Genomic DNA, 15,186 nt, shown 5'->3' on the forward strand with positions numbered 1-15,186 from the left:
CCCCCCGCCCCTCCCATCCCTGTCCCGTCCCGGGGCCCTGCAAAAAGAAGTATTGTTTTTGGGTTAGGGTTAAATTACACCTTTGTTAAATTACACCTTTGTTTAGGACAAAGGTGTAATTTAGAGTTGCATTGATTTATCTGCGCCAATTTCCTTAATTGTGAGAGATTGGTGATCTACCAATACTTGAATATAATGTCGATCTCATCTCTGATCTTATCTACCTCAGCGAAGGTCTAAAAATCAACCACTGTCCTCTACTTTCCTGTGACAAAGGTTTGATTGACAGACCAGCACATCAGGTCATGTCCTGCACGATCACGGTTAGCCATAGTCAGTCCACTGTTGCCAATTCAGCGACTTTCTTGCTATATTTAGCAACATTTCAGACAAAAAAAATTGGTATCGGCCAAAATCAGAATTGGCAGGTCAGGCTTTTAAAGATTGGTAATCAGCGATCGGCCAGAAAACCGCAATCTGTTCAGCCCTTGTGTTAATTGAATTTAGGTTAGGGTTATCCATGTACTAGCAAAGGTTGGGTTTAGGGTTAGGCCATAGAAATGAATGAAAAATGAACAGAAGTCAGTGCAAAATGAGCTGTATTGTGTCCTCACATACATACACTAAGAGAGGAATGTTATATTCTTCATATTAAAAGTTTCTGAGTTTAAATCAGTGACTTTAACATGCCGCTGCATGCTGACCATCAGATTGTTGGAGCAGTGTTTAAAAAAAGATGAGTTCACATGTGGGCTTCCAGTCCACCATAATTGTGCGAGCGTGCGTGCATGCGCGCGCGCGTCAGTTGCTCCTTGTTGGGACCGGAGCCTGGTCCCCACAAGGGGAAACCCTGTTTTTGGGTCAGGGGTCAGAGTTAGGGCTAAGGTATGAATTGAGTTTTGGATAGGGTTAGGGTTAGGGTTAGGTATGTGGTGGTTAGGGTTAGGAAAAGGGTAAAGGTAAGGTTTAGCCTGTAGAAATGAATGGAAGTCAATGGAAAGTCCCCAAAAAGAAAGCAACACAAACATGTGTGTGTGGCTGCTCAGACACAGTTCAGCTTCATTTCCTGCCTCCCTTCATTGGTCCCTCAGAGTGCTTCCACATGTGGTTCAACACAGTTTGGCTCACACTAGGGCCCTCTGGTGCCTGCAATGTAGAACAACAAATTTCTGTTTAAGCCTGTGTAGCTAAGCTAATGTGATAATGTAGAAGTGAACTTAGCAGAGGGGTGGGAAGATTGCCTTTATAATTTATGCAGACATAATATTGATTCCAGAATTGTTTACCTGAAAAAAAAGGCAAAAAGAGATTTGGGGAAGAGATGAAGTAAAGGCACCAAGGTCTGTACTGGAACCTAAACCAGCAGGGTGGAGGACTACTAGCCTCAACGTCACCAGTCATTTAATTTCTATTCAGTTTATCTATACACCACCAATTTAAAAAAAATAAAAAATAGTCGCAATGCAATTTACAAGGGAAAAAACTGATATTTTCCCTTGTAAATTCAGATTTCTGTAGCTCAGATTGGTCTAAAGATCTATTCATAGCATTTTGTTTAATTCCAACACAATCCAAGAAATCACCACAACCATCTGACAAATAACTAAATAACTAAAATATGAATTGGGCTGAGTTTGCTTTGAAAACTAAATTCTTCCTGCTGCTATTGAGGTTTCCAATCATTTATCTTTGTAGCCATTGTTTTGGCCATTCTCATTTTAAATTTGTCTCATAATCATTTTTAAGGCCTTTCTTCCTCCTGGTTTGCTGTGTTTCTGATAGTATGGTCCTTAACATGGACATTTCTAATATCAACTGCCATCTTTTCTGACAGTTGAGAAGATGGCAATGTGTGTGTGTTGCTGTAGCCACCAGCTGGTTACCTGGGAGATGGACATGATGTGGAGATGCAGAAATGGTCTAAGCTAAGACCCCACGATGTTTCATTTTTCTTCCTATAGACTCTGACCTAATTTGTATTTGTATTAATGCTATTACTGAAAATCTGTCACTCTCTAATTAGCTATCGTACTTTACCAAGATTGTATGAGCTTCTAGTAGGTAAAGAAGAAGGCCAAACTTGACCACATTTATCAACGAACAAGAGCATCCATCTTACTTATTGAATCTGCTTTATCTGATAGAACAAGCACCTGTTGTAATGTGGCATGTTACACATGTGTTTTTGAAGAGTGCTGAGTTGAGTTGCTCTTTCCTCATGAGTTATGTTATTTAACGTAATATGTGACTTTGTTTCCCAGTGATGGATAATCCTGAGAGTTTGTGCTCAGAGCTCACATTTAGCCTGGAGTGAATTTCTCTCCCTCTCTGTAAGGATTTGGAGCTGCTGGAGTCAGTCTTGCATTGTGGAGCACCAAGTTCTGATGCTCAGGACAACTGGAGCAGTCGGGGTGTCAGTGCAGCCGGCTCCCGCTCGTCATCATGTCTGAGCCGGCAGGAACGGAGCAGACAGCTGTGGGAGGACATGAGCTCAGTGGAGGAAGATTCCAGCAAGCTCAACGCCCTGCAGCTCAGACTCGACGAGTCGCAGAAAGTCTTGCTGAAAGAGAGAGAGTAAGAGGGAGCAAGCCATACTGGGGAATGGGTCACTGCAGGTCACTGGATTGCAGGTTATAAGTTAAATTTGATACCTCTGACATTATGGGGAGCTAACTGCTGTTGTTTTCTTCATCATTATTATGGTGATTATCTTCAGTTTGGTGGTGACAAATGGAAAATATGAATGTGTGATGTAAAGCAGCAGTTCTCCAGTCACTTAGAGAATCCATCTTAAGTTCCTTATCATTATCAGTGAAAATGATAAAAAAAAAACTTAACTGTCATAGTGACTAAAACTGTGATTTAGAATGATTGATTTTTTCATTAAATACTAAAAATGACACAAAATACAGACTCATTCAGTAAATAAGAATATTATTGAAAAGTTAATTTATTTCAATAACTCATCTCTAAGTATAGTTTATATAAATTAATTAGACTGATGTTTTAATATCTTTATTTCTCTTAATCATGATGTTCTGCTAAGAGCCAATGAAAATGTGGCATTTAAAATTAGAATATTACATAATATCAATAAAACACTTTTTAAAATGAGAAATCTGAACTTAATGAAAAGTATGTTTCATACCTGCCTAAAGGTTGTTATTTTTAAAAGGTACTTTTAATCTCACATATGGAACTCTTCATTATGTATTTTCTAATTTATTGAATATGACTGTAGTAAAGGAAGAAGGAACCCAGTCATATCTGATTTTAGTTGAGTAAGGTTAGGCCGGTTCTAAAATCAGCCATTGAGACTTAATCTTTGCATACACCCTGTGTACGCCCTATTTATTGATTTATTTTTAGTTTCTGAAACTTTGTCAAACAAAACCATTAAAAAGGAAGTTTCAAATAAGCATTTGTCTGAATATTGCAAAATCCGACTAATGGAGGATGCGCCATACTGACTCTTTTATGTGGAAAAACAGATTATGAGAACAAATTTTAAAGATGGCAGTTGACATTTTACTCAGCTAATAACCCTTCATGTTGTGTTGCTAATGTTTGTTTCTGTTTTCCCCAGAGACAAGTTGGCCCTGAGTAAGAGCATCGAGAGACTGGAGACTGAACTCAGCCATTGGAAACTGAAATACGAGGACCTTAGTAAAAGCAAACAGGAAGCGCTCAAACAGGTGAGACTGCTGGCAGAGGCTCTGGTTCATGGACTGGATCTAGTTGTCTGATGACAGTATCACACTATTACAGTGATTCCTTTAAACTGTGAAACAGGATGATGCTTAGAACAAATTAGTGTGTGAATGTGCCATAACTTTCTCCAGCTGAACACAAACTAAACTGAAGTCATTATCTTTGAGCCTAAAGAATAACAATCTAGAGTCAACGCACAGCTTCAGTTATCACAACCATAAACTAGCAGTCTGGCCTAAAACCTGGGAGTAGTGATGGACTCTGACCTGAACCTTCAGAGACAAATAAAGTGATAGAGAAGGCAGATAAAGCCTTCACAGAAGAACATTTCTGTTCTTCTCCAGGATTAGAGGACTAATGTTGCAGCAAGATCCAGAAAAACTAATCAATGTGTATATCTTTAGTCACATCGATTACTGCAACACTGTCTTCACAGGTCTGCCTAAAATATCCTTCAGCTGCAGCTGATCCAGAACGCTGCTGCTGGCGCTCTCACTAAAAACATTAAGATGGAGCACATCACCCAATTCTAAAGTCCTTTCACCTGCTCCCTGTAGCTCAGAGAATAGACTTTAAAATACAGTTGTTAGTTTATAAATCCCATGATGGACTGGCGACCTGTCCAGGGTGTACCTAGCCTCTTGTCCATTGACTGCTGGAGATAGGCACCAGCAACCCTCGCAACCCCACTAGGGATAAGCGTTTAAGATGGATAGTTTATAAATCACTGAACAACTTAGCACCACAATATATTAAAGATGTGCTGTTTTGTATCAACTTTCCAGACCTCTCAGGCATTCTGGTTCTGGTCTGCTCTGCTCTGGTGTTTATCTGGACAACAAACTGGACTGGAGATGCAACAGTGAAGCATCTACAAGTAGGGACAGAGCAGTCTGGACTTCTTGAGGAAACTAAGATCTTTCAAGGCAGCAGCATCAGAACCAGAGACCTAAAAAGCCTCAAAAGTCTGATAAAGAAGGCTGGTTCTGTTTGGGTTCTACTCCGGAGAGTGGAACCTCTGGACATGATGAAGGATTTTACTTTTAAAAAATGATGGACAACCCTGACCATCTTCTTCATGAAACTGTCTTGGGAAAGCAGAGTGTCTTCAGTCAGAGGTTTCTTCAGATTCCCTCTAATACAGACCGCTACAGGAGATCTTTCCTGCTGACAGCCATCACTGTCTAATAACTCTTTGAAGAATTTTAATTAATATGAGTTACAACCAAATGTAATGTCCTTTTGAGATCAATAAAGTATTTTTGAATTTGAAAATGACAAAGTGAAGAAGTGAGGGAGAAGGTCTTGCTGCTGTTGGGCATCTGGAGCTTCTAATCCATCATCTCAGCAGGACTGTCCTGTGTGAAGCTTTATTATTCAAACTGATGATGGTTGGAGGCAACCAAACATAAAAAGGAAAGATTTCATTCACCTGCTGTGCAATCAGTTGGCTAACTGGGCTTTTTGGCATAGATGAAACTGTTTAGACTTGATATGAAGTCCCTACTTCTTAAAACAAGAACAGCCTGAATAATTAAAACAGAACTTTGCTGAAATAGTTAGCATCTTGTTAGCAAAGATTCAGTTTAGCGGTACTGTGATGTCCCATCTGGATTTTCAGTGTTTTTTGACAACCTGTTCTTTGATTGGCTAAAGACATTTATTGTGTGGAGCCTTAACTCGGCCTGGACAGATCCAGCTGCAAACATCTGGCAACAAGGGCTCCGGCAGGGAGTTGGAGCAGAAAGGAAATATAACTGAAAAATCCACTAGGAGGCACTGTAGACATAGAAAAAGGAGGTCAAATAAACATTTATCATCTACAAATAAACAGGCAGGGCCAGCCCAATGCATAAGCAAACTAAGCAGCCGCTTAGGGCCCCAGGGCCACTAAGGGACCCCTTCAATGGAGCTGATTTTTTTTTTTTTTTTTTTTAAGTAATAATTTCTATGTCATTATAATATCAGACACACAATTTCACGATAAAGTGATTTGTTTTTACAATATATATTTGATTATGTATGTAGAAATTATTTTAATTTTAAAAAAATTGCTCTTGGGGGGGCCCCCTGGTAGCCATGGTAGGTACCGCACACTTCGCCGGTAATATGAGCTGCCGTGCAACGTGCAGAGCATCCAAACGTCCACAGCTCCGGTCAGGAGTTAAGTAAGCAAAACAATGTCTCAAAAACATTGTTTTGGGAAGGAGAAAAGAAAGGGGAAGAATAGAAAAAAGCCAAGATAAAGGTTTGTTTTAATGTGCCTTGGTAATGTAATGCAAAAGGTTTGTAAAGCTGCCAATAGAAAATTAGCTTGATAGCGACCTGGAACAGTGCAGTTCAACAGTCAAACTTTTATACTAAGGACTTTGTGTTTGTGTGAAACTGAGTTTTATCTTTAAATGGGTTGATTCTCCTACTTGGCTCTGTATATTTATGAGGTATTTTTGGCTTCAAAATGCAGTGTTTGATGACATTTGATAACAATAATTAAAACTTCTCAATATTTGACATTGTCTAGCAAAATGTTTTTACGTCAGCCTACATAGCTGCTGCATCAATGAGCTGCTCTATGCTGTAGTTGGGGATATGTTGTTTGCTGCTGAGCAGAATCAATTTGTGGCTAAAACAAACATTATTTTTACATCAACTTCTAAGTTATGTGAAACTTCTGTTAAAATCATTTGAAGGCTCAGAATCAACCCGGTACTGGTACCAGTCCACATTCTCAGGGGAGAAAGACTCACCTGGTATAAATAAAATTTTTAGCTATTGGAGTTATGCTTAAGAGAAATTCATTTAATCAAAGAATGTCATGAATATGTGTGTAGGGCTGCACCGATTGCAGTTTTCTGGCTGATCCCTGGTTACCGATCTTTAAAAAGCCTGACCTGCTGATTTTGATTTTGGCTGATATGATTTTTATTTTTATTTTTTTTTTTTTTGTCTGAAATGTCGCTAAATATAGCAAGAAAGTCACTGAATTGGCAACAGTGGGATGAATATTGTTAACTGCAAATGTGTAGACCTGACCTGGTGGTCTGATGAGATGGGCTTCAGATGCAAGTATCGGCTAATCACGATCCCCCAAAATTAAGGAAATTGGCACCCAGAAATCAACTGGTCAAATCAGTTGGCCAATAAATGTGTCCTATATTATACATGTAAATAATGTAAACAGTACCGCCAGAGATGCAATAAGTTTATAGCAGGTGTGTGAATGATCTAATGATCGGACTGCTGATTACAGCCAGTCCACATTGTTAGCAGAACTTGAGGGCCCAAAAGGAAAAATTTTGCTTAGTCCCATGGAGGCTTGGGCCGGCCCTGTAAACGTAAATAGATAAAAAGTAAAAAGTAAGTAGATAAGATTCAAGTAGCAGTTTCAAAGATTAATCAACCAATCAATCAAATTCCTTTGTATAGCACATTTCAGCAGTCCACAGTGCTTTACATCATAAAAACACAAAAATCAACAATTGAAACACTATTTTGCCAAATGCCATCACTACACATCAAAATGTTTGTCAGTGTTTCATTTATTATTGTTCAAAAGCAATTCTGAACAGGTTGGTTTTAATCTTGATTTAAAAGAACTCAGTATTCCAGCTGTTTTACAATTTTCTGAAAGTTTGTTCCAGATTTGTGGTGCATAGAAACTGAATGCTGCTTTTCCATGTTTGATTCAGGTTCTGGTGATGCAGAGCAGACCAGAACCAGAAGACCACTTAGGTCTTCTGGTTCTTAATGTAATGTGGTGCCAAGCTGTACAACGATTTATAATCCAACTGTATTCTAAAGTCTATGAGATACAGGGAGCCAGAGGAAGGACTGTAGAACTGGGTAATGTGCTCTATCTTCCTGCTTTTAGTGAGAACATCAGCTGCTGCATTCTGGGTCAACTGCAGCTGGATGATTAATTTTATTAAGCAGTCCGGTGAAGACACTGTTGAACTAATCAGTTCTTCAAGATGGCTTCTCTCAGACCTGAGCAGGAGAGAAGAAAGGTGTGACTTGGAGAGGATAATGTGATGGTTATCCTCTCCTGTGTGTCTACTGTGCTTAGCAAGCAAGAGTAGACCACAGAAGCAGAACTAGAGGTAACACACACCAACCAAGGGATTAGTAAGAAGTCAAGTGAAAACCTTGAAAATGGTTTTACAAGGACACATTTAGTATTGGAAATGATTCTGCTTTGTTTAATAGCTTCTGTTTTCTTTTGACACCATTTAGCTGAATCTGCTGAAGGAAATACATCAGGATGAACTAGGCCGCATCTCTGAAGACTTGGAAGATGAACTGGGAGCTCGGACCAATATGGATAAGAAATTGGCTGAGCTTCGAGCTGAGGTAAGATAACAGGACTGTAAGGACAGGGGTGTGTGTGTGTGTGTGTGTGTGTTAAGGAATTTCTTGACCATGAGCCCATGGATTCCACTTTATTGATATCAAATGGTGACAGGTGTTTCATCATGATGGAAAATACACAATGACCACCAAGCTATCACTAGATTATTGTATTAGTTAACTTTCTTTTCATAGATAGGGAGACAGATAAATTTTATCACTAAGACATAATAAAGCAATGCATAAGAAATACACATTTTGAAAAACAAAATAATTATTTTTATCGTCAGTTTAGTAAAAACAGTTTTTACAAGGCTTTACACCATCCTCAATGATAGAAAAATATTTATAGCAATCAAACCTTTCCACTAACTGCTGCTCCAAAACGTTAACAGCACTTGCAGTCAAAGGAAAGATGTCTGCAAAACTGAAGGATTACTTTAAATCTATATCTGCCATAGCTATGACATATTTTTGGTCTTATATGTAGGCTCTTGCACACCAAAAAAATCATCAAGTTCTAGAAGCAGCAAAAACTTCCTGGCAGCGTTTTGCTTCCAGGCCGTGCTGTTGACAATCAGCTCATCAGCTGGTCTTTCAGTTGAAAATGATGTGGTTGTTATAACAACTGACAACCAATCCAATGAGTCGTACTTACACCTGTCATGATAACAAATTTTGCTGGGTAATAACATTCTACTGTGTAATGTAATACACGAATGTTTGCAACTCTTAGTACGCATTATTTTGCATTGGCCTTTTGTATTTAAACACTTCAATGAAAATGGACTGTCAGTCACTCGAGGCACGTGAATGATACTTTTTGACATTCAGTCTCTTTTGTAGGGAGAGAGATACGATGAAAACCGACAAGCAATATTATCACCCTCATTTTCTTATCGAGCTCATTTTATATTACCGTGCGATTAATTAATTTATTGTTATTGTGACGGGCATAGCTATACTGAGCCAATGAGCCAATTTTGTTTGTTTGTTGTTAGTTTGAGAATAATTCACCAAAGACCAGATGGAAGCCAGTTAGGCTGACTGCTTAGGTGTCAGAAGTTTCACTCAAGCCAGTGTCTAATGACTTCCACATCCAGCTTCAGCTTTAGTCCCTTGCATTTCTGTCCTTTGTTCTGTGTTTTTCAGCTGAGCATCTGCCATGTTCTGTGTATCTATGCAACGCTGGATGTGTGGTATCAGGACGTATCTAATACTGACTGTATGTCTCCATCAGATGGAGAGACTGCAGGTGGAAAACGCTGCAGAGTGGGGCCGCAGAGAGCGCTTGGAGACGGAGAAACTGGCCCTGGAGAGGGACAACAAAAAGCTGCGGGCTCAGGTGGAAGACCTGGAGGAGCAGCTGGCCAAGAAACGTCGGCAGGCCGCCTCGGCACTTGACACAGACTTAAAGGCCATCCAGAGCGAGTTGTTTGAGAGAAACAAAGTGGGTACCACAAACCTGTAAGCAATCAAAAATTGTTTCCACAGAATTTACAGTTGTAAAGTAAAAAACGTAAATTAAAAGTAAATTAGTAAATTTACGATTAGTTTTTGCTGCTTTGCTTGGTATATGCTAGAAGGCAATGGTCAGACAACTCCCATGACAAACAAGTGGTTCAGCTTTGCCACTCCCTCCGGTGGTGGTTCAGAGGCATTACAGGTCCAGGTTGTCATACATTCACTGACTTAAGGTTAAAATGACATGGATAGGTAACTGAATTTGATTTGTTGCGCTTCCTTCTCTGACCCACTGGAGGAGCCAGTGACACTACTTTAGCATAGCCTATATCTAAGAAATGGAAGACAGGGTGTGTGCTGCCCAGCTCTTTGTTGAAACAAGCATTGCCATTTCCAAACTGTGATCATACGTAGTAGTTGAGTTATTATGGCATCTGCAGTTATTCACATTTGTGCAAATGTGTCCAAAAAACTACGTTGTGAATCTTTCAGTTCAGATTGTTTTGCAGCAGCGGCTAAATTTCCTGGTTTAGAAAACAAGCTGTCATGTCTCCCTGCTGGAGGGGCAGACATGAATACGGTTACAAAGCCTTAACTGCTGGATTTCAATGTCATCCAACTCCCGCCACTGAAACGTCATGCATTTCCTTGTATGAAAAACAACTTAAATGTTCGACTGACACCTACATGTGAAGCCATCTTATCTACCTCAACAAAGGTTTAAAAGTCAACCGCTGTCCTCTTCTGCTCTGCTGTAAGAGAGGTTTGACTGACAGACTGGCACCAACAGGTCATGTCTGCATGTTTACAGTTAAGAATAGTCACCCACTGTTGCCAACTTAGCCACTTTCTTGCCATATTTAGCAACATTCCAGGTAAAAAGTAACTTTCAGGATCTGTAGCTGTTTGATTTTATGTTATTGTAGGGATGTTATTACTATTATTGTTATAAGGGTCTTATCATATTAGTGGATTTTCTTACCTTCCCTCAGTTCTGCTCATCATTCCTTGACCACACAGACTGTTTTGGATAAACAAGATCTTTCATCTTAATGTCAAACCTTTCTTTGTGTTTGAATGTGCATCTGGTACATTGGTGAGTTGACTTGGATTAAGGACATAAACAACATTATTACAAGACTAGTTGCCCTCCATCATCTTGGAGGGCAAATAAAGATGATGATTTGAACCTACAGATCTGATCCACCTACAGTGGGAGTTCCCAGTGTGGCTGAATGATGCACTGAGTTGACAGCACATTCTGTGGTTTATTCAGATCGATTTAAACTTATGAGGGTGGACCTGAGAGTGGAAGAGAACAAGGAAAGGTGGAGAACTGGCTGTGTGACTGGAGCTGGTGCAACCAAGAGCACATCTCTGTAAGGAACAGTTCTGTAGCAAAAATATGGAGGAACTCGTTGCTCTTCTTCATCATTGCATTAAACTACAGGGTGTTTAGTGAGCTGTTGTGCGTACATTCCTCAGCTCAGCAGCTGCACCATGCATGATTTATGTTTCTGGAATTTTCATCATGAGATTATTCTTGTGCAATAAAATTCAGATTAATATCAGGGAGTCAGGGAGTTTTCTGCCTTTTCATTGGTCGTGCCAATTGGTGTGACTGACCCTGCAGCTCTCATCTGTTTTCTAGTTCCCACTGATCCAGGGCCTTTTGCCTTTATACTGCAGAGCAAGTTGACAGAAGCTTCTTGGAAGCTCTGTAGGGGGAGCCATTAGGTGCGAAGCAGTGAAGTGCCAAAATAAATCAACAGCATCAAGCATGAAAGTCCAGTTGAAGATACTGCATAATTAATGAGTCCATTATCTTCAAACACAGATTTTCCATTGTCAATACCAGTGCAGATCTATAGTTGGGTGTGGCTTCAACCCGACCATGACCACAACTTCCCAGTTCCATCCTGAAAGACCAAATGTATGCAATCCACAAGTTCCGCTGAGACCCATTAATGTGTCTGTTGGCAGCAGAGGCTAGATGATGTTTGTTGCCCTGCAGAGAAATGTCAAGGAGAAAGCTCCAACTGTATATCTGTGCTGTAAACACACTGAAAGAAAAAGTTTGACTTTCATTCTCACGAGCAGAGGTTGACTGCAGGTGAGCTGAAAATGAGAAGTCCTTCTTGTTTCAACAGAAACAGAAGAACCATCTACACACACACCTTCTGGTGATTTCCTGGATGTGGTTTTATTATTCTGCTGCATTTATTTCTGATGGATGTTTCAATATAACCATGTGGGCTTGAAAGGACAGAACAATGAAAATGATTAAAATGGCATTTTAATCATTTTGCCTTATACTTAGATTTTTTGACAGTTTTATTCCACTTAATTATTGCTATTAATGTCCACAAAAGTTGAACATTATTGTTACAAACTGGCTGGGATTAAATGGGTTCTGCTTCTTTTCATATGCAAATATAGAAATTAAGGTGTAACTCTTGGGTTTTTTTTGCGGGGGGGGTGTGGGGGGGTTAGATTTTAGAATAGTTTTGTGTGTCATAATGCTAATTTTCACATTTAGCCCCTAAAAAGAGCTAAAAAAAAAAGTACTACATTTAGCTTAAAATAAATACTAAAACCTGGTATTTAATTATGTAATTACAATAGAGACAATGGAATTGGTCAAGTTCAATCTCCTATTTTTTCTGTAACTTAACCTTGAACCTATTAAAGAAGTTGTGTGTGTTCTTCAGGCCTCAGACGGTTGAGCAGATAATCAGAAGTGTCATGATCTCATTGCTGTGTGCTGCATTTGCAGGAGTTGGCTGATCTTCGTCATGTTCATGGAAAGCTCAAGAAGCAGTTCCAGGAGCGCACTGCGGAGCTGGCCCATGCCAACCGTAGGGTGGAGAGCCATGACGCCGAGGTCAAGAAGCTCCGTCTGAGGGTGGAGGAGCTGAAGAAAGAACTAGGCCAGGCTGAAGACGAGGTACGAACACATATGTGTTAATCTCTTAGGGCCTAGGTGTCAAATATTCATAATATTTCCTAGACTTTGTGTATTAAATGAGTAGAAGAGTAGAAATGAGTAGATATGTTGCTTTAAATAGCTTTTTCAAAACTGATTCAACAGCAGCACAAGTAGCTTGGTATGTTAGAGTGTGATGCATCTCAATCTGGCAGATTAATTGTCTATAAAAATATTCACCCCCTTGGATGTTTTACCCTGTTATTGTGTTTATTATTTTTTTATTATGTTGATCATAATTGATCAACATAACATACTGGCTTTTTTTTTTTTTGACAAAAAAAATTACAAAATGTTTAATATCAAAGTGATAACTAATTTCCACAAAGCAATGACAACTAAAGCAATATGTAACATGAAATACTTATGTAAATGACATAAATATTCACCCCTTCCAGTCAATGTTTAGTATCCGCACCTCTGGCTGCCACCCAGCAGGTCTCAGTCAGGCTCATCTGGATGTAGGCCTGTTGCAATAAGGAGTAAATCAATCACAATAACACGTTTTACTGAACAGTGAATTCTCATTGCAATAAATTCATTTTACTTGAAAATAGTTTCATTTTCAATGTCAGTTATGACATTATTATGTCATAATGGTAATGACATAATAATGCAAGAACACATTCTCAGAGGTCAATAAACTGTAAATTGTAGAGAACACTTAACTCTGGAACAGGAAGACATTTTAAATATCCAAAATAAACAAAACAGAAACAACAAATAAAACAAATTATGAAGTCTCTGTAAACAAAACTGTCCTTCAAAAAACAGCTAGATGAGACCAAAGAAAATTATGGATATTATTGAGCTGCTTTTAATTTATCATGCGATTAATTGATTTATTGCTTATAAAAGTAGGCATGTTGCAACATTTTCTTTTATGTGATGAATATACTGAAAACCATCACAGCTCACTGTATGCATGTGTGTGTGTGTATCCAGCTGGATGAATCTCATAACCAGACAAGGAAGCTGCAGAGGTCTCTGGATGAGCAGGTAGAGCAGACCGAGAATCTGCAGGTTCAACTGGAACACTTACAGTCGAGGTGAGATGTACACACACGCGCGCATGCGCGCACACGAACAACAGGGACTTTGCATGGACTTCCATTCATTTTTCATCTATTTCTACAGAGTGCCCCTAAACCTAACTATTACCAGTACATGGATAACACTAACCTAAAGTAAACTTAATACACACCTTAGTTCTAAACTTAACCCTTAGATCAAAAACATAACTTTTTCTCATGGGGTCCCAACAACATAGTATTTGTTAGGAAAATGGTCGTTACAATCTATCAAACACAATACTATATATATATANTATCATTAATAAGCCTCCCTGAACACAGCGGTGGTCTTTGTGTGCTTTGGAGTTTCTGTGCTGATGAATATTTTTGCGAAGCGATAAAAGCTGGTAGCTCTTGCAAAATAAAACTGTATTTCTCTCAGCCCACTGGCTGCAATATTGACACCTTGAGATGCCATGAGACCTAAATCCTGAACATCATGGCATGGAGAACATCCCAGTTTTCCATGTCTGGCATATAACCATTCATTTTAGCTTTTAAACTGGTTCTATTGATCCTGTGTCCAGACAGACGGATAATCAGTAGCCCAGCATCATGACCTGTTTGTTCTGAAGATCCTGCAGCTTCCACTTCATCTTCCTAACATGGCTCCTCCTCACCCATCATGTTATGACTCTCATACTGACAGGAGGAACCACAGAGCTGTTAGGTTAAAGCTCATCTTCTGAAGTTGGGATATTTTTCCTCCAACAGGTTCCAGAGGAATCACCTCAAACCAGATGTTGGACTGGATTTATTTCAATGTCATTTGTGAATGTTAGAGCCTCATTTTCAACAGTGGAGCTAAAAGGTTGAAAAAGGTTATAATTTTGGAGAAAATCTCATCAATATTTCCACTAAATAAGAGGCAAAAAAAATTGTTTGATAAAGGAAAAGCCTCTCAGACTCTGAGCCCGACAGCACCAAACTATTTTTTTATATTAGACAATTAATTTAATTTCACATAATTATCGCGGTAGAAGCCATTTGTTTGTTAAATACTTAATGAAACATATTTACTGTGTTTGGTGTTTGTTGTAAATGACGTTTTACTCACAAAGAACGAGGTAATTAGTCCAAGTTTGTCGTTTATTGAACGTTCAGAAACTACAGCAGCTGTGATGAGCCACAGCAAAGGTAAACAAAGGTAAAATAACTGAACAGGTGATCAACTCTAAACCACTCGCACATTTTTACTCTCCGTCTCTCTCTGTCATTTAAGCACATCTGTTGCCATGGCAACCTCATGCGCTCCACAAGCCGACCAGAGATTACGTTAAAAACATTCAGTCCACTACGATATTATATTTGCAGGCTTGATATTTATTTTGCGATTATTAATAATCCTCCCTGAACACAGCGGTGGTTGATTAGTTCATTTTAAACTCCTGCTCTGCTCGTTATTTTGGTAATGGAACCGAAACGCACAGAATTGCGCAACAACTTGTTGAAACAAGAATTACTGTGATTATTATTGTTGTTGGGTCATTAATTTGAACACGTCTTGTTGATTTTTGCTGTTGTTCTTTAATAAAGTTAGGAACGTTTTAAGCCAATCAGAGGAGGACCTGCTGGTCTCAGCCTCCTGGCGGCGTTCAGTTTGTC

The 15,186-nt window shown here is 39.2% G+C and overlaps 1 protein-coding gene across 3 annotated transcripts in view; it reads left to right on the forward strand.

Annotated features, from left to right (window-relative positions):
* ccdc102a (coiled-coil domain containing 102A) overlaps positions 1–15,186 on the forward strand; it is a 50,243-nt gene that overhangs the window by 27,109 nt on the left and 7,948 nt on the right. For all 3 annotated transcript variants that reach the window (XM_007540864.2, XM_007540865.2, XM_016665321.1), the window contains exons 4-9: positions 2,336–2,574; positions 3,587–3,695; positions 7,945–8,061; positions 9,299–9,508; positions 12,299–12,469; positions 13,454–13,557. In XM_007540864.2, the coding sequence (XP_007540926.1) occupies positions 2,336–2,574; positions 3,587–3,695; positions 7,945–8,061; positions 9,299–9,508; positions 12,299–12,469; positions 13,454–13,557 (950 nt within the window). The remainder of the gene's footprint in view (positions 1–2,335; positions 2,575–3,586; positions 3,696–7,944; positions 8,062–9,298; positions 9,509–12,298; positions 12,470–13,453; positions 13,558–15,186) is intronic.

This window comes from Poecilia formosa, unplaced genomic scaffold (genome assembly GCF_000485575.1).
Source record: "Poecilia formosa unplaced genomic scaffold, Poecilia_formosa-5.1.2 Scaffold569, whole genome shotgun sequence".
NCBI classification, from domain to species: domain Eukaryota; kingdom Metazoa; phylum Chordata; class Actinopteri; order Cyprinodontiformes; family Poeciliidae; genus Poecilia; species Poecilia formosa.